General features: G+C 37.2%; 1 protein-coding gene and 1 long non-coding RNA gene across 2 annotated transcripts; one reads left to right on the forward strand and one right to left on the reverse strand.

Moving 5' to 3' along the window:
- Window positions 1-3,731: 3,731 nt before the first annotated feature.
- Window positions 3,732-18,805, reverse strand: LOC113075258 (uncharacterized). Its single transcript, XR_003280903.1, has 4 exons — window positions 18,671-18,805; window positions 14,682-14,683; window positions 4,276-4,279; window positions 3,732-3,744 (listed from the first exon to the last, which is right to left on the reverse strand). It is a non-coding gene; the product is annotated as an uncharacterized LOC113075258 (long non-coding RNA).
- LOC113075257 (claudin-7-B) lies at window positions 18,789-23,408 on the forward strand. Its single transcript, XM_026247920.1, has 4 exons — window positions 18,789-19,210; window positions 21,252-21,416; window positions 21,669-21,753; window positions 21,883-23,408. The coding sequence occupies exons 1-4, from the start codon at window positions 18,988-18,990 to the stop codon at window positions 22,037-22,039; spliced, it is 630 nt and encodes a 209-aa protein (XP_026103705.1). The 5' UTR covers window positions 18,789-18,987; the 3' UTR covers window positions 22,040-23,408.
- The last annotated feature ends 1,411 nt before the right edge of the window (window positions 23,409-24,819 follow it).

The following is a 24,819-nucleotide window of genomic DNA, read 5'->3' on the forward strand; positions in this document are numbered from 1 at the left end:
AACCTGACCCCCCCTCCCCCGTATGATCCCATAATCCTCTGCAAAAACATTTACTGTGCACCCATGTGCCCTACTTGAGTTCTGTCACAGTGTCAGACGAAAAATGCAAACAATATCCATCCTAACTGAAGAATTCAATTGACTTTTCTTTCCCTACGGTTTCTTTTTGTTTGAACAAAGAGTTTTAGTGCAAGAATAAAAGCGAAGGAGAGAGAGGTTATTATCCCATATCATCATAATGATTTCAGCAGATGAGACCCTCGCTGGTTCATTTTTTTTTCCTGCCATCACTTTGCCAAAGGCTGCTCTGTGCCAGTCAGAACTATACGAAGGAGCATAGTAAAAATTAGTTTTATTGGACCATTCATGAGGATCCAGTTCTAATGGTCAGCAGGTGTCCAATTGATTTCTGCTGGACTGCTGCCAGGGAAAGCCAGTGGTGTTGGCATAATATGTGATTGGGCAGCTTTGAATCAAACATAAATCTGTAGTTGTACTTCTTTCCACTGTCTGATATTCTCAAAAACAACCCAATAGGAGGATTATGAATTTAGATTGAATCCACAAACTCAAAACACATCTGTTTTTGGTTTAATTATGGCTACAACTGCGGACTGTAAGTCCAAAAAAGAAAAAAAAAGAAAAAAAGAAATTCTCGTGTGAAACTCTATTCATGTTTAATGGCCAGTTGGCTTGAAGTGGCTTCTGTATCATTGGCAAACGAGTGAAGATTATTCGGGGCAAGTTGTTTGATAGCTCTTTGATGGAATTCTTACAGGGGATTACATGGAGTCGAGCCATGATTGCCTGAATTATTTACTCCTTTCCCGGGAACGTTCCGCTTGTTCAAGCAGCTCGGACAAGAGATTTTAATATGCAAATTTAAATTGCGGCAAGCTGATCAATGACGCAAATGTTTGTGTGCGTTTAGACGTGCGTATTAGAGTGTGAAAGAGACAGAACGATGTGAAATGAACATCTGCTTCCATTATTTATTTGTGTGTGCGGCAGTTCTGGACACACGTGTAAACGCATTGGCTCGCACACCACAGTTGATCATTTTAATGGCTCGGTAGAGTCTGGGCATTTTAATCTGCCTGGAGATGTTGACTGATGACCCTCTCCAGGTTTCATAATTGACACATAACCAAGCGGATGTGCTGTGACATCCAGGATCTCTTTGTAATTCCACAGGCATCTTATCAGTTTACACACACCACACTCAGTTAGTTGTTTGCAATGTGTGCGTTTGCAAGTGCATTGGTCAACCAGCTTCCAAATGGTGACCTTTTGTCCTACAGAAGGGAAGCAACCGCCTCTTAGATGATGACATGCATTTGTGGGCCAATAGCAGTTGCTGAGGCTGTAAGGTATGGCTTGCATGTCTTTTGTTGGTTTTGCTGCTGTTCTGTCTGATAAAGGTCATTTGTTAATTCTTATTTGTGTTCACATAGACGTTCACATAGATCTCTTTGAGCTGTGCCCTAACATCTGACCAGCAAGAAAAAGAAAAAAAGAAATAAATACATACATAAAATGAATCAATATTTGACTAAAAATTAAATCAAAGGACATAAAATATTTTGGAAAATGCATCAGGAAGTAGGAAGAATGTATAGTGGATGTTAGTGAGGGTTTGTGCAAGTTGCAGAAAGTGTTTAGCATGTTGAAGCAAGGTACGTGTATGTGTCTCAATGAAAGTTATTAGCAAGTTGAATATTAAAGGAATATTCCAGTTCAACTGAATTGAATGAACAGCAGATGTGGCATAATGTTGATTTAACTAAAAATGCATTTAAATCTTTTCCTAATTTTCTTCAGAAAAAAAAATAATAATAAAATTAATTATATATATATATATATATATATATATATAGATATTTACAGGTTACAGTGATGCACTTGAAATTAATATTAATAGATTTTTTAGATAATTTTCAAGTAGATATTCAAAGCTTTTCATTTAATAAAAGATGTACATTTATTGTTCCGTTTAAACTTGTGCATTAATATAGCAGTAAAGCAATTTAAATTGCCCTTTTTAATCATTTTTATGGTTTTAACTGTTTTGTTTTCAAGTAAAATTGAATACACTTTTATACCAAAATTTAGTAAACATTTTTTTGTACACTAAAATCATGTTAACATGCACATTTTTATATCTTGTGCCGTTTTATTAAAGAAAGAATATATTGAAATTTATCCTCTTCACTTTCATTGTAAGTGCTTCACTGATTTTTGTTGCTTCTACTTTTTTTTCTTTAGAGAAAAGGGGGGACAATTGAAAATACATTTTTGTGTTAATCAACATAATGCCACAAGTGCTGTTCATTGCACTTAACTTGTATTGAGCCTGGAACATTCCTGTAATGTGTAGCATGAGAAAGGCTGGAGAAAGTTTGGTTATGCGTGACGAGATTTGGGATGAAGACAATTTGCTGGCTGCGAGAGTCTGTGAAAATCCTGAGGGCAGCTCTGTGATTGAAGTTAGCTGGTGGAGAGGAAGACGACATTCGATTATGAGGAGCAAAACCAGAAGATCATTAAGTTGGATTCTTGGAGGAGAACGTGTGCTTTGGTGCTAATGATGAGAGTGAGATCCGACACAAATTCTTGCCGATTGAGAGGAAGTTGAGGAACATAGTCTCTCTGAGGATGGGGGGAGGAGAACGCGTTATGTGTAGCGTATCTACCTGACGCTAAGAACACAAGGACGAATGTTGCGCAAATATGTCCCCTCATGTGTGCTCCAAAGTCATGCTCCATTTCCTGAGCAATCTCCACAAACCCTCTCCTGTGTGTCCAGTGGCTATTAACCTTCCCTCCAGCTCTGTGTGTGTATGTGTACGAGTGAGTGAGAGAGAGAGAGAGAGAGAGAGAGGTAACGATCGATTGACTCAATAAAAGCCAAACTGGAGAGCAATAGCCCAGCGCTGTGAGCAATAATTTCCCTGTTCAACTGAGGAACTCGAGGACATTAGCAGACGATGAACTGAGATGATTTTTTTATTTCTTTATTTTTTGTGGGACTTTATCCAGTGGGAGAGAAAGCGGCAGAAGAAAGGACAACATGGAGATAAAGTGACATCCAGATCGCAAACCCAATTTGGGTATTGTCAAATGGGCCTTGCTCGCTCGCTCCCCCTCTATTGCTTCTGTCCAGACCTGGTTTTGCTGTGAATTTGCTAGTATTATATCTCTCCTGACTCTCGCTCTCTCTTTTAAATCAGGGCAAGTTCTCAAGGACACACTGAGTCCACCCTCTGTTTCATTTGCCCTCAATTCAAGCATGCAAAAAGAGCGAGCTGATCAAGGGAACACTTATGAAATTTTCATGCTGTATTTTTGTGATGAAAAAGAGATTTCATAATATCTATCTCAGAGAAGTAAAAGAGAACAATATGTGTATATAAATCAAAGAATGATTAAAAAGTAATAGTAAATGCAATCAAGCAGTGATGACAGTACTGTAAATGGGTGCTTTTGGGGAGATGGACTGCCTGGTCTTGCCAAACCTGCTGTGAGCCATAAGGACTTTGGACATGTACAGATTTGAGTTCCTTTTTGTATTTGTTTTTATTAAATTGTAATATTAATTGCAACCGAAGGCCATTTTACCCACAGTAAAAAAAAAAAAATTGTCATTTTAAAGAACTGATGGGTACTTGTAATTTGCTTTTATATTTAGTGGAAAATATGTATGAACCTGAAACCTTGTATTTGTTTGATTGTTTTCTTTTACTGCTATATTTTCCCTTGTGCAAACTTGTTTTTTATGCTTTTTTTTCTTGTTAATGGACTAATTGGACTTTTAAGACCTCCTCACCCATACTTAAATACATGATTTGTGACTTAAGCAAAAAAGAAAAAAAAAATACTCAAACTAAAAGCCAACGCACATTTTTCTGAACAGGTCTTCCAAACGAAATGAAAAGAAAACAAGCCAGTCCTTTTCTTCCCTATCCTCTTGTCTTCCGAAAAAGCAAAGTCTTCCACTAGCCAGGGCTTGCCTGAGTGTGGCAATAACTGCCAAACAGAATGTGGCTTCCTGCTTAAGCCCCGCCCCTGATCTTACAGTGGATGCAGGAACAGGCTGATTGGCTGCAGCCACTGGAGGCGGAGCTACACACACCTCAGCATGGAGGCCTGCGTGGAGACTCACCGAAGGCTGACCATAGACCAACAGCCTGGGTCATTTGGCCATCCCCTGCGCCCCTAACCAGCATGGCAGACGTGCTGCTCTGAAAGCCGACACACCTGGGAGAGTACTGGGACTCTACTGCATGCATCCCACTTCGGAAATACTAGGCAATGACTCCCCTTTACAGAGCACAGGATCTCCTTAGCACCTTCTCCTGGCCTCTAACTTGACATCCTGTGTACGTTTCTAGAGCAATTATACATCTCTGGGTTAGGAGGAGGAAGGGGGTGTGTCTTATTACTACATATTACTGAATAAACAGTTATATTTGTATTATTGTAAGATGTGTGATGGACTGTATTGTATATAATATGTGTTTTTAGATGTCCGCTGTTCCTGGTTTTAGAAAATGACCACGCATAATATCAGAAGCATGCAGGAAACAGATGGCACAGACAGATGCAGGTACTCACAGGTGAGCAGTCAGGTGACAGGTGAAAGACAACCTCTGCTCCCTCCACTTAGCATTGGCACACTGCACATGGACAACACATCCACACACAAGAGACGCTCACTTTGTGCAGTATTTATTCAACTTCTCCCTTTTATGTCACCAGGCCTCGACTAATCCTCTCACAGGCCACCTATGAACATCTGCATCATGTCACTGCATTACAGGAAGTCTCGCTAATCAGATGAAGAACAGAATTAATACCGCAGGGTGGAATATAAACCACAGCCCACTCTCACTCGCGCATTCAGACTCGTTATATAATCGTAGATCATCTTCCAGCCCCTTCAAGCAAGCCGAGATAATTGCCTTTAATGCCTTTACAGACCCTACAAACTCTTAAAACAAGTTTCTTCTATATATTTGAGGATTAGCTGGCAGTTGATGGATTAATATGAGAAAATTACATGCAGAACAGGGTTTGAATTGCAGCGTGGGAGGGCAAAACATAATTCAGATCCCTCCGCCGGTTAACTAAAAGTAATCCTAGAAACTAATTCTAGATCAGGATTCCTGCTGCGAGAATATTCAGAAATATTTTGAAGGCAGATTGCTTATTGGAGATAATGACACCATGTTGATTAAACAAGGGAAATGAGAAGACATCAAAAGTATGGGATAAATCAAAAAGGATGGTTGCGCTGTGATCATTTCTCTGCATGATGAAGGGATGAGACTAAATACTGTTGGAAGTTTTAGAAAACACTAGAAGATTTTACTTGTTTTCTCGTGGTCACAGGCTAATTTTCACAAGAACTACATTAAAAAAAATTGTCATGATGTCAGCTTTTCTGAACCATTTAAGTGGCATGTTTTAAACATCTAATCGGTAAATTTGAACATTTTATACGATAACATTTAAAACCAACCGAAGCCACATATTTACAAAATTAAATAAATAATATAATCAATATCACTTACTAACTAAATGTTTATCTTAAATGAGTAAAAATAAAAATTATGTGATAAAACGGCCAATACGAAACGGGTTTATAGAATAATAACTCTTCGAAACACTGTCTGCGCATGCACTTAATTGAGAATGCGCGCGCGAAAGAGAGCGGGAGCGAGCGGGAGAGACAGGTGAGGTAGTACGGAAATCCCTTTTGTGGGCATGGGTTGTGCGCGTATTATGCAAATTACGATCTACCAGCACGTGTTCAAGAAACCGGTTAAGTACAAACTATTTGCAGACAGACCTGTTGTGAATCCTCCGGTTAATGTGCGTGTTTTTGAGCTCATAAATACAAAATTTGTTAAAAAATATTTAGTGAGTGACGCTCACTGACTTGGAAGTTGTCTACCGCTGACATACATAGAGCTATCCGAGCTGTAATGAGTCCCTGAACAACGAAAAAACAAACAACTTCGCTTATTCATAATGCAGTAATATACATAACGTGCTTAGAAATGGCGTTTGTAACATCAAAACAAAGAAAAACGAGCGAGAGAATTTTGTGAACCCTTTTTGACAAGGAAATGAGATCATAATCACAGCAAAATCAAAATAATTATTCATGTGCTTCTTATACTTGGCAGCAGTAACCTATTTTACATCACAAGCACGTTTGATTTGACTGAATTTTACACTCCCACTGACAAACACGCACCAGAACTTGGTTTTGAGTCCCCAGGCTGAATCTGAAAGCATCAGAGAAGCTATGAGTCATGGTTGTATCAGACCCTCACCTGCAGCAAACCTCCGCAACTCTTGATAAAGGTAAACCACAACAGTAATGCACAAATCTGTCAAGGGAGATAAATGCTCTGTAGCTTTTTTTCTTTCTTCCCATGGCTAAGTTCTAATGGTAAGACTTTCAAGTGACCACATAAACACAGATTGCTAAGGCACCCTGCTGCAATCTTGCTAAAATAGAGCTAAATGTTAGAAGTAATAATTGATCCATGCATTATTCATGGATGTGTCCCTGGGGAGGAAGGAAGAGGAAGGCAAGGGTGGCAGGGTCAGAGAATGCACCTCTGCTATCTGCTCCTCGTTACATTTGCCATCTGGGCTCAGCGTTTAGACCAGGGCTTCCCTTCACTTTCTGATCTCACCCTATACACTCACACACAGGCTGCTGGTATAATGCATACAGAAACAAGTCTCTACTTGCACACTGGCGAGCAAATGCTCACAGACACAACTGTGTTCCCTTATAAGCCTCTATGATCTCTCAGATAATGATTTTGATCCAACATGGCATCTTCTTAAAGCCGCTTGCTCTGTATGTTCGTGTGCATTCAAACCTGACATCCTTCACACTATTTGAACTCTTCCCTCAGGCCTTCAGCTCTGCCCTGAAGCCTCCTGAACACATCTCCAGACTCTCCCCAGATTGTACCTACTTAAACTGATCGTCAAGGTCTTTGGCGAATGAGATTGCAAGAGTTCAAGACTTGTTCTATACTGCTCTCTAGTGGATGTAAGAGACGCAGCGTCCACAACGCAAATGATACCTGAGTCAGCAGCCTTCGTTCTGATATTATTTGAACTGATTACCTAAAATACAAATAAGGTTCTTTATTGGCATTGATGGTTACATAAAGAACCTGTAACATCCATAGAACATTTCTATAGCACACACTTTACAAGTGGACAAGGTTCTTCACACACGAAAAAAAGATTGTTCTTTTAAGATTTGTTCAGTGAATGATTTTTGGGGTACCCATTTGATTGCCTTTTTGGAACTTTATTTTAAAAAGAGTGTGATGTGTTACTTTTATATATTTATTTTAACACTTAACATTAGGTGGATACTTAATTTTGTTATCTTATGAGAGGTGATCACAGAAATTGCAACTTCAACTTCAAAACAAAGAAAGACATTACTTCAGTTAAAATGCATAAATAAACTTAATATGCTTAAATAATACACCAATGGTGTACAGACGGAAAATAAAAAATCATACAAATATGGCCTAAAGTATGAAGGGATTTTCCATATTGATTTTTTTACAGGTGTTCTGTGTTTTTATATTTTGAATTTTGCACTGGCTTGTGTTGTAGGGTTAATAGAAATGTCTGTAAAATTAATGAATAATGTTTTGGCAGAAAATTATCTTTTTTTTTTTACAGTGAAAAAACTATTCTCACTCATAAATTGCTAGTAAAGCTCACATATATTCACATAGAAATGGCATGTAACATGCTGCATTAAAAATTTAATTAAGTAGAAAGACTTCTAAATATATATATATATATATATATATATATATATATATATATATATATATATATATATATATATTACAGTGTATGTAGGATCATTCTAAAATTAATAGTTGTGCTGTCAAATAAAGAAAAGGAGAGACGAACAACAAAAAAAAAAAAAAAAAGTCATAATCCAATTTGTAATTACAAGAAAATATATTAAATTATGCAAATAGTAGCATTTTTGCTATACTGGTCTCAGACTTATGGACTGTATAGCCTCTTACAAAAACACACTCAGTATTTTTCCTAATGTCCTCCATTATCCTTCCCTGTGAGGCCCAGGTAACATCATCATTGATTTCACTTTTATCTCATTCCCACACATTCTCCTCTCTCCTCTATTCCTTCATTCTCCCCATCACACCTTCTTGTTCTCATTAGGATGTTAATGGACATTATTTTTTATCAGATGGGATAAGGAAGAACAAAGAGAGAAACAGAGAGAGTCTGCTGAGACATTTTGGTGATGTTCAGCATCCATTACACCAATAAAGGAAGGAACAAAACAAATGTCAGAGCTCTCTGGACTGAGCTACACTGAAAGGCCACGACTCCCTCTAGTGGCTGACCTGAACTCTAGCGGGGGGTTTCCACTAGGGGGCGTAGTAAGTAAAAACTGGATGACAGAGAGCGTGAGAAGAGAGAGTTTCCACGAAACCCATCTAGAAACTGTGGTTAAGATAAAAGTGATAATAATGATACAAGAAATATATGTTTGCAAACAGCCCAGAGCTAATTCAACTATATATAGCAATACATGATAATATTACTATGTAAACTAAGCAGCAGTTGTCAGAATTACTATGCTTTCCACTGATACTAGTCCCATTTCCTCTCGGCTATGAGTCACTTACAGATGACAGTTCGAATTACTTGCCTTGAGACTCTAAACAATTATAGGGGTGTGTCAAATAAGACCAGCCCCCTAAACCCTCTCCCCCACCACCCAAGCACAGAGGTGACATTGAAGTCTCTGCTCAGGAAGAAGCACAGTGAGAAACAAAAATGATTCTTGTACAACCATGGCGAAGATATTTATAGGAATTTTGCATTTGCACACAACATCAGAAATAAACTTCCGAGTTTCTCACGCTCTCTGAGACAGTGACCGGTGGATTGTGTGAAATGTCTCACTGGACCATAAGAGTATGAGAAGAGATGCGATATGTGGATGTGCATATGTGTGTGGAGGAATATAAAGTAGATATTTCTTTGTATGTATGAATGTGTTTGCATTAGATTTCAGGAAGTGCTCAAGGCTGGTGATCTGTGGTTTATGGGAGAACCTGTCTGACCAGTTCTGGTACGTTAGAACCCTCCACCCTGTGAGAACGGTGGCAAATAATGCTTTAGTAAACAGTTTCGCACTCATAAACAAGGAAGTGTAGATCCATTTGTACATGCTCATTTGTTTATGAATTATATCAGGAATTTTTTTTTCTGGCTGAAACCTGTGACGTATAGCTCGTATGATTCATAAAGACACTCCCTTTTCTCTTTCTCTATTGTGTAATGTGTAATGTGGCTAGACTAACAGCAAAGAAAAACTGTCCTTAAGTGGAATCACTTCCCTGGAAACGATACAGTACAATGGAACTAAAGACTGGTTCCTAAGAAAACACTTCGGCTTTTTACAGTATATTTACTAACAAGTTCTAAAACAGATACTCAGATGAAAAAGTTGAAAAGTGTGTTGGGTTGGCTGCAGGTTTTTAAACTGGTATACAGAGGAAGCCTCAGGGTGCCGGGCAAAACATTCACTCAAATGACAGTTTAAAACATTTCCTGTAAAGGTTCTGACATGTGGCCTGTGAGTTTCCAAACTAACTTTATGAAGAATACAGGTTATTTAGACTGTTAAAAATATTTTTAATGCCATCTGACATTCAAAAATATTTACCAATGACAAACAACATGGCATTTTCCCTTTTTATGTTTCCAGCAAATGCAAAATAAATAAATAAAAATCACAGAAATACAGTTGCAATAAATAAGAAAATTATTTCTGAATGACCTGTGTCTAGCTTTTTAACTATTACATTTTGAGATTTTTAGCTATTTAAATACACAGTGAAAAGACATTGACAATTAACATTCTTTAAATTTAAATGTAAAATCATTTAAAGATGTCCTTAAATTTATATCAAGTATATAAAGACTCCTACTTAAGTAGATGTGCACTGCTTAGGGTAGTTCAACATATAGTTCACCCAAAAATGAAAATTCTGTCATTTATTACTCAACTTCATGTCGTTACAAACCCGTAAGCCCTTCGTTCATCTTCAGAACACAAGTTAAGATATTTTCTTAAAGGAATTGCTAATTATATTTTCAATTGCATTTTGCACATGTGACAAATTGTGACAATCCAAACACAATTGCAAATCTTGAACAAAACACTGTTTCAAAAACACTGAACAAAAATTACGGTTTCAGTTTAGTGACTGCCAAATTTCAAATGGAAAAACAAAGTCAGTTTGTAGCTGTATTTTCCATGTATTATGAGTAATAAGCCTGTCATATTGATCAAATACTGCATCATAGCAGCTTTACAGTATTAAATAGGAAAATAGTGTGTAATAATGCAAAGGGACAAAAGTAAACACTCAGTTTTCAGTTAAAGTCAATTCGTCATTGATTCAGTGATTTATCGTCCCTCTGTGCAATCAAGTGGATGATATCGCTTGATATTAATTGTCCCCAACTAAAGAAAAACAAGGAACCAAAACTCCATCGGTGACAGAATGGAGAAAAATCCTTGGGAGAAACCAGGCTCAGTTGGGGGTCAGTTCTCCTCTGACCAGACGAAACCAGTAGTTCAATTCCAGGCTGCAGCAAAGTCAGATTGTGCAGAAGAATCATCTGTTTCCTGTGGTCTTGTCCTGGTGGTCCTCTGAGAAACAGACTAATGTTAGCATAGATGCAACATAAGAACAAGTACATGAGGTTTTATGAATTACCATGTCTGTTTTTTCACTGTGTCGCACATGTTACCTGCCAAAACTCAAATGGAATCTTTAGCATCTGAATTTCCAATGCCTCACATTGAAAACTGTCAATTTTTGTCAGAGGTGGGACCATACTATGGAGAGTGTTTGTATTGGGAGGTGACGTCACTCAAAGACAACTATGCAAAATGCTTTGAACAATGGAGGTTAAGGCACTACTAAAGGCAGCTGCCGCTCCGAGAGATGTGTGATAAAAAACAGACAGTGCAATCCGGATCTCCCTATATTCTGGGCACCTCACACAATAAATAATTCTGTCATTTTTACTCCAAATGCAGCTACTATCACCCGCTAACCGTTAGAGCCACATGGTACTATTGGTCAATATTCACCATTAACCAAATGCTTTTCACCTGAGGTATAAAATATAGGGTAAGATGCAGCTAGGTAAATAAGAGTAGAACTGCAATGTTGTTTTGCTGACGTGCAACAGAGTGCAAACAGTGAGAGATTTGGGGTAAAAACTACAAAATATCTCCCAATACAAACACGCCCCATAGTATAGTCCCACCCTTGACACAAATTGACAGCTTTCTGTGTAAGGCATCTGAAATACAAATGCTTTTCAATTGAGTTTGGACTATTTCACAATGTATATGTCCACATGTGGAAAAATACAATTAAATATACAATTTGCAATTCCTTTTGAAAATAGTGCAGAATATCCTTACCTGTCCATTGATTATGATCAATGCCTGAGAGATCTGCTGTCATGGGTTTTGTGGACTCTGCTCAGTTAAGGAATTCCATGTTTGTTCCAACCTTTAAAATAAAGTTGAAAAAAAAGAAAAAATACAAATTGTTTTAATAACAGTGATTCAGTTCAATTAACTGTGTGAAGTTAATCATGAAATTGACCCATCATGATTATGAGTTAAATTCACCTATGAGTTGGTTTACAGAAGCAGAATATGATATAGTGATTGGCTGAAAGGTGTGCTTTCAAACTGTCTAATCAATGGGATGTTCCAGTCATTATAAATCACAGTTTTATGTTAATATGCTGGCTATATCAAACACACACAGTCACTGGCACAGATAAGGGAGATCACACTGCATGCGCGCAAACAGACATTTCTATGACAAGTCACGTAGGTAAAACAGTCCATATATAAAAACTTACAGATGTACCAAAGTGATAAGGACAAGTAAAAAACACGATCTGGAAAATTAATATATGATGTTTACGCTCATAAATTAGGTACATTCTGGTGCAGCTTTAACTATAGCACGAAATAAAAATATATGTGCGTTTAAGTTACGTGAGGGTTAACGTTAGTTGATTACCACAGACAAACAATTATGTAAAATGTATAATAAACACGAACTTACCGTTAGACGCCTCAATAAGACTGCTCTCGACCAGTTTTTCTCTCACAAATGTATCCATGCGCTTTTCTGACAGGAAAAAACACATTTTGAATTATAATTTGTATGTAAAAAGACTTTATAAACCACAAAAACATCAAATCACTTCACTAACGCGGCCAGCGTCACTCGCTGTGCGTGCGCGCACTTTGAAATGCCCTGAGACGTCGATTCTTTTCCGGGAATCACTTTGTTCGAGAATTACTGAACCGGTTTACTTGAACTGGGTCGTCGGTTCTTTTAGACCTGCGGTCCAACTATATTATACGTAATTTGTATGATTTAAATGTCGATATGGACAACTGCAGGCGTTTACATTAGAGCAGAAAGTCGTATTCACTTTTTGAGCTCATTTGACTCACTTAAATACATACCTGTCAAGTTTTGGATTTGCAAATAAGGGAAATTTTCCGGCGCCCACCTCGAGCAGTACCACCACCCCAACAAAGCTCCAGTATCCCTTACATTTTAAGACAGGTGTTATAGCCCAAATGAAAACACAAAAGGGTATATATGAAGAGCATTTATTTAAAGGCTTATTTGCATATTTTCTGTTAATTTAACATTGCTTGTCTTTACACTTACATTTTATTTTCATTCCACACATTGTTTTAATTTCATATTGCTTTTCTTTTACAGTTTTTCTTTTCATTTCACATAACTTTTCTTTTACTCTTTTAGTGAGTTGTTGTACAAATTTGTTGCAAACTTTGCATTCTTTAAAAAAGTAAATTCGCTGTCCCATTTATCACGGTATTTACACAAGGGTTTTGGTTTTTTGGGATGGTGTGCCTTCACTCTCTATCGTAGCATCCATCATCCGTCTCTGTTTTGTCTTTTGTTGTTGTTTTTCCCGCGTTATAACTCATGTCATCTGACCTCACACACCCCTCGCGACAGGCTACTACAGGTGGCAGTTATCGCGAGACTAGTGACAGAGCTCAGATTTGGAATTTTTTTAATTATTATTTTATTAATAACGCAGGTTAAAATAAAAAAATTAAAATACGGGAGATTTACGGGAAAATACTAATACGGGAGGACGGCGGGAAAGAAGGGTAAAATACGTGACTTTCCCGGCCAAAACGGGATACTTGACAGGTATGCTTAAATATCAAATTCCCTTTTCAGTGTCAGAAGCTACTTTTTCCTCTATTTTCACAGGTATTCGCATATTTCAGCCATCAGTCACTTTCTGAAAACTTAATAAAACTATTAATCTGTCGTCTCAGATACCTTAACGATTATGCGAGTCGCGTAATTAGGTTGGCCGTTTGAGGTAAACAGTTCATCATTTAACGTAAATAATGTTGGCCTGTAGACGTTTAACAGTATTGTTGCTGCAAAAAAAAAAAGTTATAATTCTGCCAATTTAAAATAATTATTATTGAAAACATTAAATAAACTTACCTTAAAACAGTTGAAAGCCGTGGCTTTGCCCCGTTGTTCTTCCAAAATGACAGTTGGGGAGCGATTTAAACATCTTCAAGGCTATGGGATTTAAATCCTGCCATGATTCAAAACTGAAAATACAGTTCTGAAAGGTTGAAACTAAGTGTTCGAAAACTCAAAATCTTACAAAAAAAAGTTTCGCAAGTTCGAAAAATACGATTTGCAAGCTTGCAAAATGTAAAAAAAAATAAAAATATCTCTGCAAACATTGTGTTGTTTTTTAGATTTCCTTCTTCAGAACTGCAACATTTTTTTACGATGTTGCGCAAAGAATTTTTCAGAGTTTCAAATTTGTCAGTGTTCTCCCACTGTATTAGATTGTTTTCCAGGTTAGAAACCTTGTATATGGTGATCTGAAAACTGGTGTGCGAATGTGTGAAAAAAAGTTTTGAAACTCTGAAAACAGAGCTTTGCAGGCTTGCAAAGTGGTTAAAAAAATTAAATCTCTTCAAACATAATTTTGTTTTTGAGTTTTCCTTCTTCAGAAGTGCAACACTGTTTTTAATGGTGTTGTGCAATCATTTTTTCAGGGTTTCGAATTTGTCACTGTTCTCCCAGTGTATAGTTTGTTTTCAAGATTTGAAACTCTGTAAATAGTGATCTGAAAACTGGTGTGCAAATAGGTGAAAAAAAGTTTTGAAACTCTGAAAACAGAGGTTCGAAAGGGCGAAACTTATTACATTACATTACATTTGCACTCCTATGCAGACTATTTTTTCAGAGCCGAGTTTACAACACCCACTTTGCGGAGATACGCTCACACAGTTGTGAGTTTGCGACTCACGTGATTTGTGGCAGTGTTGTCACGCAGCTCTGCTCTGAAACTCTGAAACTCAGACTGAGCGAAAATGAAGCTTCGCAACCTCGTAACTAAAAAAAAAAAGCCTGGAGGGAGGGCCTTCTGCTCTTGGCCAATGCTTTGCTGTCTGCTGACGTACAGTCCAATCACAAGTCGTATTTACCTGAAAGGTGGGATTGACCGACTGCTCCGCCAATGACAAAAGCGCACAGGATACGCAAAATAAACCGTCCTAAAATTTAAAAAAAGGTTACCAACTTGTCGCTGGAATTCACCATACAATTGCCAGCAGCCACTAAGTTTACCACTGATAGTCCGGCGGTGCATCAGTATACACACTTTCCTCACCTGGCGACTCACTTTCCTCAACTCAGTTTCTTTTTCGCCGTCACAAACAGCGTATGAGGACAATGGAAGCAATAAAAAACAACAAATATACAAGTTCTATAACAAGTAACAAAAGCTTTTAAATAATATAATAAAGAAATACAGATAACAGATAGAATAGAAACATTACAGAGCAAGCTAGTGTTAGAGGTCTTTTTTTTGCCTTTGTTAATACTAAAAGAAAACCAATAGAATACAAAAGATTAGAAAGCTTAATATTATTCATTTTTTTTTTTTAAGAATAGTGAGTGTTAGAGTTAGAGGGTCAAATACATTTGGAAAAGATCTGTTTTAAGCTGTATATATATATATATATATATATATATATATATATATATATATATATATATATAGTCGCGGGCTGAAGAATCACACGGCAGGCTGTGGTGAAAGTTTAAAGCCCCGGAGGGTGTATTTATTGGTGGTTGTGTTTGTAAAGGTGCAAGGGGTGTCCGGTGCTCGTCCTCGGTGCTGCGTGATCCTGTTCGCCGGCCGGCTGAGTGCAAGGGGAATCGGTGTCCGGTGCTCAGGTGGCGGGCTGGTCGGTCACTCGCTTTCTGGAGAGATAAGATACACACCATTAGCTGGCTTTCTGCTGAAGAGCTTTCTCACCCGTGTCTTCTCGGATGCAGCTTTTGTAGTCGTCCTATGAGCGGTTTCAGCTGGGACCGATCAGCCCACGGTGATTGTGTGCAGGTGGATCTCCTCTGCCAGGGTGACGCTGATCGGTGCCCGGGACACGGCTCACAATATATATATATATATATATATATATATATATATATATATATATATATATATATATATGCATGCATACATACATACATACATACATATATATATAGGCTATACTACTTATATAATATATGAAAATACAGATTATAATTCAGGTTTATTTTTTATTATTTTTACAAAATATAGATTTTGAAATGTCTCAATACATATAGCCTAGTGATTACAGAAAAAAGTTAACCATGCATTCATAAATTTGTAATAGGCAATTATTTATAATTTTACTGAAATATTTTAATAAAAGTAAAACATACACTGTACACCTTTCAGAATATTTAAATATAATATCTAAATATTATTTTGGATGCATGAGGAATGCGTGAGGAAAGTGAGTCGCCAGGTGAGGAAAGTGTGTATACTGATGCACCGCCGGACTATCAGTGGTAAACTCAGTGGCTACTGGCAATTGCATGGTGAATTCCAGCGACAAGTTGATAACCTTATTTTAGAACCAGACCGCCAGCCATCCGGGACCGTCTTGTGGCCAGAAATCTGCGCATCCTCTGTTTGCGTATCCTGTGCGCTTTTGTCATTGGCGGAGCAGTCGGTCAATCCCACCTTTCAGGTAAATACGACTTGTGATTGGACTGTACGTCAGCAGACAGCAAAGCATTGGCCAAGAGCAGAAGGCCCTCCCTCCAGGCTTTTTTTTTTAGTTACGAGGTTGCGAAGCTTCATTTTCGCTCAGTCTGAGTTTCAGAGTTTCAGAGCAGAGCTGCGTGACAACACTGCCACAAATCACGTGAGTCGCAAACTCACAACTGTGTGAGCGTATCTCCGCAAAGTGGGTGTTGTAAACTCGGCTCTGAAAAAATAGTCTGCATAGGAGTGCAAATGTAATGTAATGTAATAAGTTTCGCCCTTTCGAACCTCTGTTTTCAGAGTTTCAAAACTTTTTTTCACCTATTTGCACACCAGTTTTCAGATCACTATTTACAGAGTTTCAAATCTTGAAAACAAACTATACACTGGGAGAACAGTGACAAATTCGAAACCCTGAAAAAATGATTGCACAACACCATTAAAAACAGTGTTGCACTTCTGAAGAAGGAAAACTCAAAAACAAAATTATGTTTGAAGAGATTTAATTTTTTTAACCACTTTGCAAGCCTGCAAAGCTCTGTTTTCAGAGTTTCAAAACTTTTTTTCACACATTCGCACACCAGTTTTCAGATCACCATATACAAGGTTTCTAACCTGGAAAACAATCTAATACAGTGGGAGAACACTGACAAATTTGAAACTCTGAAAAATTCTTTGCGCAACATCGTAAAAAAATGTTGCAGTTCTGAAGAAGGAAATCTAAAAAACAACACAATGTTTGCAGAGATATTTTTATTTTTTTTACATTTTGCAAGCTTGCAAATCGTATTTTTCGAACTTGCGAAACTTTTTTTTGTAAGATTTTGAGTTTTCGAACACTTAGTTTCAACCTTTCAGAACTGTATTTTCAGTTTTGAATCATGGCAGGATTTAAATCCCATACAAGGCGCGTTAAATAACCCAGCGCTGGCCTGAAACAACCCAGCGACGCAACCCAGCAGGTTTAACCCAACACCTGGTAAATTGAAACTACCCAAAAGTGTTTAAAAAGAAATTAAATAACCCAACAAAATGACCCAACAGACTCAACCCAGCATTTTGGGTTAAAAAATAACCCAGCCGTTTTTAGAGTGTAGGAGAGGAGGTAATTCTGACTTTGCTATGGCAATCTGGTGCTTCTGAATAAGCTACTATGTTGTTTTTATTAGTTTAAGTATCCGCTTATTGAATATTCAAATGCAGAGTTTTGAGTGTCTCATGTGTGTGTGTGAGAAAGAGAGATGGAGAGAGGGGGTCACACAGTGGGGTCAGCGGTCTTAACCGTCAGTGGCTTGTGTACTGCAAACATATACGAGCTTCATCACTGTCTGTCACGCGACTCTTTTCCCCTTTCAGGCTTGAACTGATTGTAAAACTAAGGACATTATTAACTGTCTTTACATTTATTTTGAAAGAAGAAGCTTGTCATTATGGTTATATTTCCGTTGTGCTTGCGGTGTTCAGCCAATCACAATGTTCTTTGTCAGTTGGCCAATCAGAGCGGATTTGTAGAAAATGACACGTTTTTAGAGAGGCGGGGCATTGAGGACCTACAATAATGTACAGTGTTTGAAAAATAATTAGTTTTTTGGACATTAAAGCATGTCAACATATTCTGTTACACCAAATACACAATAGTGTCAGCACTTTTAACACTTACTTCTTAAACACAATTTAACACTATTAACTGTCATAGCGTTGGTTAAATGTGAGCTAAGTGTAAGTCTATATTGTACATTCAGACAGGCCAAATCTCTGTCATGAAAAAATTATTTTTGGTTTAATAAATTTCTTTGTCAGAAGTAAATCAGAATATATAGTTATGAGCTTAAATACATAAATGTAAACTGTGACCATGTAGTTATAATTCTCAATATATAGCCTATATATATATATATATATATATATATATATATTATATATATATATATATATATATATATATATATATATATATATATATATATATATATATATATATATAGCAATATGTAGATTTTATATAAAAGCATAATTAAACACAAGTGGTATGCTTTTCATAAAATATCAAAATATAGGTTAAATAACGTTGCATCATCATTCAGTGTGTGAATGTACAGGGGCTTCTCAATAAATTAGAATGTCGTGATAAAGTTCATTTGTTTCAGTAATTCAACTCAAGTTGTAAAACTCGAGTATTAAATAAACTCAACTCACACAGACTGATTTTGGTTCTTTTAATTTATATGGAGAAGTGTTTAGGCAGTAGTAGCCTAGCATAACCAGTTCTAAAGACCGAGACAACTTGGCAATAAGTTCCCAGACATGAAAAATGCGATACAGATTGTAAATGAAAGTATGACAAATCTGCTATTTGTGATAACAAATGATTTTACTCATACTACGGTAAGATGTCGTCACGATACCCTCAGACCTCACAACAACACACCGGAGTGAACTGAAGACGAAACTCAGGAAGTCTCCGCCCATAAAGAGGACGACGCTCTAAAAGCTCAAATCAGCAGCTATTCAAGGTGCGGCTTCACAGGACAGGTATCTGAGTTGGGGAATCAGCAACGGCGCTTTACTGCATTTTACCTAACATTTAAAAAATATAATACATATTTCAAAACTACGTTTTTGATTATTTAAGACGTTGGAGGATTACGAAAACCGAACTCATTTGGAAAAGCATTAGACCTGACCTGCTGCTTTCAGATATAGTTTAACTTTTAAGTTCATTGCGAGAAGATGGCAAATAAAGGACTGCAGCTTTTGGGATTTACTCTATCGCTTCTGGGGTTGATTGGGCTCATCGTTGGCACAATCTTACCCCAATGGAAGATGTCTGCCTACGTTGGAGATAATATTATCACAGCGATAGCGATGTATCAAGGTCTTTGGATGTCGTGCGCTTTCCAGAGCACCGGACAAATGCAGTGCAAGGTGTACGACTCCATCCTCCAACTCGATAGTAAGTAACAGCCTACAAACAGCATTTCTTTTTTCTTTTTCTTTCTAACAAGGGGTAGCTTAGCATATATTATTAATAACACTGCTGGATGTCTCTAAAAAGTACTTTCATTTGCACCGGTCTGTTTGTTCATATTAGTTGTGGTTTAAAACTCACGAAACCTGTAAGCGCGCATGCGCGCACTGTTGAACGTACTGGCATATGATCACTTCTTCACACTCTGATGATAATTATAAGAGTATTTTGGCTCCAAATGGTGCCAAGCTACTGATATAATTTATTTGTGTCCTGTCATAGCTACGTTAGTTATTAATTATGAAATTGAAACTTAAAAAAATATTGGTTGATAACATGAAAATCATTTTAAAACCATTTATTTTAATTTTTAATTATCAAATATAAGGTGCAAATTACTCCAGATTGTTGTAGTGATGCTTTTCTTATCCGTAGCTACATGAAAGCCAGGACGTTACCACGCCCTAGAGCCATTTTGCGGCAACTCCTCTAGAGTTACAATAATAAGTACAAGCACCTGTTGTTCCACAAGTTACCTAAAATAAATAAATAAATAAATTCACGCTAACTCATTCTGGCAGTGATTACATAAAATGTGTATGAATAGCATAACACTCACATTCCTACAGAGCTGATTGATAGATAATGCTTTTTGTTTTTACCTCGGTTATGTTTTGGGTAAAAGGAAAGGGCAGCCGTCCTTCGGGAATGTGTAAACAAAGTATGAGGTCAAATTTAAAGCCAGAGTTTCCTAAATAGGAGATTCACCATGATAATTATCTCAAAATGTGAACCGTTTTAACATTTGGGTGAACTTTCTGACTGGGACAATGCTAGTTTAGTGTTGGGTGATACAGCTGGTTACTCGAAGTAATGATTACACGGGCGTGACTCCCACCCTTCCTCCCCTCGCGGAAACTGTGCTCCTGTGTCAGGTGGGGGAGTCAGGCATTGTCTTTGAATGACTTGTGTATTTTGCAACAGTTTATTAAACACAACAAGAAAAAAAAGAGTCCTTTGTGAAAGCACCTAAACGCAGACAATGAAGCTTTTTGAACTCAAATAGTGCCTTTTTAGAATAATAGTAGAGGCGTTTGCTCTTTATTTGATGTTTATTCCCCTCATTTCATGCCATTATTTCATCCCATCTTTACTATTCACACCAGAGATTGATTGAAAAGGCTCACTTCAGTGCTTATGGCTGTATGTTTATACACACTAAAGTCATATAATCAATTACCATATCAGTCATTTGATTTAGCTTGTGTAAAACAGACACTTATCAGTGAGTTTATGCACAAAACTTTGATAGCCTATTTAATATTTTGCTGTAGCACTACTGTTATGGATAAACCATGAGATATAACATGAAACACAAAAAGCAAAGTGATGTAACCGCCCTAGGCAGCCATTTTGTTTATCCTGTAAGATTTTAATCTACATTTCATTTCAGGTGATACACACCTAGTAAAGTGATTTCTTCTTAATTCATCTTGATACTAAAAGTGTTTTAATACTTTGGAAAGCCAAACCGTACCCATAAAGAAAAAGAAAACAGATTGTTGCAGTCATACCCAAGCTCCCACTGACTGGTTAAACCTGTTCCTTCTCCAAAGCTAAAGGGCAAATCGCTGCCCACGTATGTGTACAATCTCACTGCGCTCTCAAAGGAGGCTTCCGGTTGGAACCGGTCTCAGTCGCACCTGACTGCAGGTGTGGCTGGGGGAAGGGCCTTTTTGTAAGTCAGAGGAAAAAAACAAACGCCTGTAGAGAATTAGGCCATTTCAAAACCCTTTAGTCAGCCTATAATCTCTCTGATTCACTATTAAAGCACTTGCCTGTTTTGTGTGCCGAGTTGAGTTTAACCATCATAAACAATGAAGGGAATAATCATACCTTTAGCCTAGTGGATAACATTTACTTCGAGTTTTTATATAATTGAACAAATTACAAATCTACTGCATCAAGAATTATTTACCTTTTTCTCTTTGTATCTCACTCATTCTCTACCCTCCCCCTCTTTCAGGTTCTCTCCAGGCAACTCGTGCCCTGATGATCGTCGGGATCCTTCTCACAGTAGCAGGACTGGGTGTGGCCAGCATGGGCATGAAGTGCACTAACTGTGGTGGTGATGACAAGGTCAAAAAGTCCCGCATTGCCATGACCGGCGGTATAGTCCTCATTGTTGGAGGTGCGTTCACTTATATTAATGCTAGTTTTGTAATGCAGTACTTTTTCATCAAAAAGATCTAGATAAGGTATTAAATGCCAAGGTTAAAGGAATTCTTGCCAGGTTAGGAATCAGTGCTTTGTTATTGCTCCAGAATCTGTCGCCTGACTTAAATGTTCACTTCCTCCTCTTTGGGGACAAAAATGGTCAAAAACATGTTTGGAATCTTTTTTTCATAAGTAACTTATTTATCTCTTCTCTTCCATTCCTCAGCCCTCTGTAGCATTGTCGCCTGCGGCTGGTTTACAAATCAAATCGTCCGGGACTTCTATAACCCCTTCACACCAGTCAACACAAAGTAAGTTCAAAAGTGGGTGCAAACCACAAGCAAATTATGTTTAGTCCTTTATCCATGTGCTTTACCTTATTTTATAGTTCCTCCAGAAAGGAAAGCCAATACTCATATCATAATATTCTATTTCTATAGGTATGAGTTCGGTGCAGCCATTTTCATTGCCTGGGCAGGTGCGTTCCTGGACATAATGGGTGGAGGCATGTTGGCTGCCTCCTGCCCAAAGGGTAAACCATCTCCCAAGTACCCCAAGTCCTCCAGACCCCCCAGCAGCAGCAAGGAGTACGTTTGAGCCATGGCAGCAGTTCACAAGCTGGAGAAGATCATAATGAATAACAGAGCATCTGTAGAAGTTTCCCTAGTCAGCTGATCTCAGATCTTTTTAGATTTTAATTTCTTGTATTGTGTTTGACTTAGAATAGAACAGACAGCTAAGATCAGTGGCCTTGGGAAAATTTTACTCGTGCTCCGATACAGCAGCCCACTTCAGAAAAAGAGGTCACTTATGTTTTCTTTCTTTTGATAAGCACCAAGTCTGTTTTTTCCTATTATAAATCATGTTACTGATGTGAGTTTGGAAAGAGGGGGATCTTCCCCAGTATGTTCCTCCTTTTATAAGACTGCCATGTTTAGGGAACTTTAAAGAGAGAGGCATGCTCAGGGAAAAATCATCACTCATACCGCTCATTAACACATCGTCTCTATTGTAAAGCCATGTCCTGACCTCATCTGACTTTTTTGCTTTGTGTTTCACTTTATGCTATGTTGTCTGACACTGAGGTGCATGATAAGAACAATTTAAATTTCTTTATAATTTTTTTAAGAGCCAAGACCAACATACAAATTTCTGGTTCACTTTGCTGCATAATTTCAGGCCGGTGACGGTGACATACCAGACCTTCTCTTTTCAAACAATACTTCACTTTATACAAATGATCTGAGGGAAGTTTCACTCATTGCTATTGAAAGACAGTTTTTGAAAGGAAGTAGTAAAGTACTGAACTACTCAAAGAGAACTATAATGTTACAGAGTGGTATGTTGATGGAATTAGATTGAAATTGCTGGCATGCTTTACACAGCTAGATTGAAACAAGGTGGATAAAAAAAAGCTTGACTTTTTTTGTGGTGAGGCTAAAGATAAAGAAACTAAAGCACTAAATTTATCAGTGAAGCCTGTTTTTTTGTTGTTGTTTCTTTTTTTTTGGGGGGGGGGGGGGTGTAAATCAAAGGAATGGCTCTTATTTAAGCAAAGTTAAACCATTTTTTTTTTTTTTGCTTCAGCTCCTCAGTGTCCTTCCTGTTATTAAGATAATGTTACAAAATCTTTTGGCACTCCTTTCTTGCTTTATACACCATTTTTTGGTCAGGAGAAAAGGTTGTAGATATTTGCTGAGTCCAAGACCTGCACGAATTACATGTCTCTTTTTATCCACATGTACATGACTATGTGACATGCAAAATCTGGTTCTCTATGGCTGTTGTTCTTTCTTTCTTTGGTCTTCGTGCTTAGACCACTTGAGGTGGGTTGCCCTCAAGTCTATTTAGGATAGTCGATATTATATGTGTAACCAGCTTATGCAAATATTTAACTTTTTGAAACGTTTATGACTGTTTGGTTTGCATTATAAAAAATTATGTAAATAAATTTTTTAAAACAAGATTTGGCCTTTTGTAACGTTCTTTATATGTGCCTAATGAAATCTGTGACCGTTTACCCATTTTAGTAATTTGCCTTTTGAGACACATGGTCCTCTGACTTCTGTTTCAGCATAGTTTGATTATTCTGGCTAACACTGCAAATGTGCCGTAAATGTAAATAATCCTGTAATGGGATAATATGTGTGAAAAGAAAATAGGTCATCAAGTGGTAGCATATGCATGGGTAACAATTACAGCCATTTGTATTTAAATGTTATAATTTGTTATAATAAATGACATGAAACATGTTTACAAAGAGGATTTACGTTTCACTTAAATATTTGTGACAAAATGCAAGGTACTTTACCACAATGCTCAACCTGTGGTAGTTGTTGCTCTTTATACTGCCAATCAGAGATCATTTCCTGCTAATGTGTATTTTTTTTTTCTTTTTTTTTTACATCTTTATTAAATCTTTACGATACAAACAATAAGAACACACAAATAGAGTCATTAATACAGAAACAAAAAAATATATAAAAGAACAGAGCCAGGGGGAGTTTCAAATAAATACATTAAAGATAGAGCATAACTGAATGGTTTTAGCAGCCTTCTTATTTTTTGAATCATGGATGGAATTGATGTACTGTTCTGTCTCCTTACCAAAAGCAATAAAAGAAGGTTTAGAATTACTAAATTTCGCTTTGTGAATATGATATTTCCCTAAAATGATCAATAGATTAACTAGGTATATTTCTTTCTGTTTTTTGTTATCATGGAAGCCAAACAGTACATTTTTCCAAAACAAAGAAAAATCTGCAATAAGATTAACAGAAATGTATCGGGACAGATCTTTCCAGAAAGTGATGGCATAGGGACATTGCCAGAACAGATGTACCATTGTTTCTGGACATATTCCACAAAAAGAACAGTTAACACATATGTCAAGCTTAAACCTAAGGAGATAATGCTTAGCAGGATAATACCTATGTATGATTTTGAAAGAGACCTCTCTTACTTTATTCGTAAGGAGATATTTGTAAGGAAGGTTCCATATATTCCCCCAATTCAGGTTGTTAACAAAGTTAGACCAATAAGGAACAACATTAGGTATGCTGGTAACATCTTTCTGGAATAAGGAGCAAATATTACGATTATTATTCCTCATTGTGGTTGCGAAACATATTTTACCAACTGAGGTCAATTTAGGGTCCAAATCTGGTAGGCAATCTGGTTTTCCAGCCCCTTTTAAGAGAATTAAAATACCAGATGGGATGGCATCCATAACAATTGCAAACTCTCTTGGGGTGACTGGAATGCCAAAAGTGTTAAGGAATTCAGAATAATTCATCAAAGATCCACTATCATTTATTAGTTGGGAAACTAGAATTATGTTATTATTGAACCAAGTCTTAAAAATCAAGGATTTATTC

The sequence above is a fragment of the Carassius auratus genome, unplaced genomic scaffold, assembly GCF_003368295.1.
Source record: "Carassius auratus strain Wakin unplaced genomic scaffold, ASM336829v1 scaf_tig00016592, whole genome shotgun sequence".
In the NCBI taxonomy this organism is placed as follows: domain Eukaryota; kingdom Metazoa; phylum Chordata; class Actinopteri; order Cypriniformes; family Cyprinidae; genus Carassius; species Carassius auratus.

Excerpts from the sequence above, each read along its gene's own strand:
- LOC113075257 (XM_026247920.1), top strand. The coding sequence starts at position 18,988 with ATGGCAAATAAAGGACTGCAGCTTTTGGGATTTACTCTATCGCTTCTG. Across the intron at positions 19,211-21,251 it reads CTCCATCCTCCAACTCGATA|GTTCTCTCCAGGCAACTCGT; the intron begins GTAAGTAACAGC and ends CCCCTCTTTCAG. Across the intron at positions 21,417-21,668 it reads TATAGTCCTCATTGTTGGAG|CCCTCTGTAGCATTGTCGCC; the intron begins GTGCGTTCACTT and ends TCCATTCCTCAG.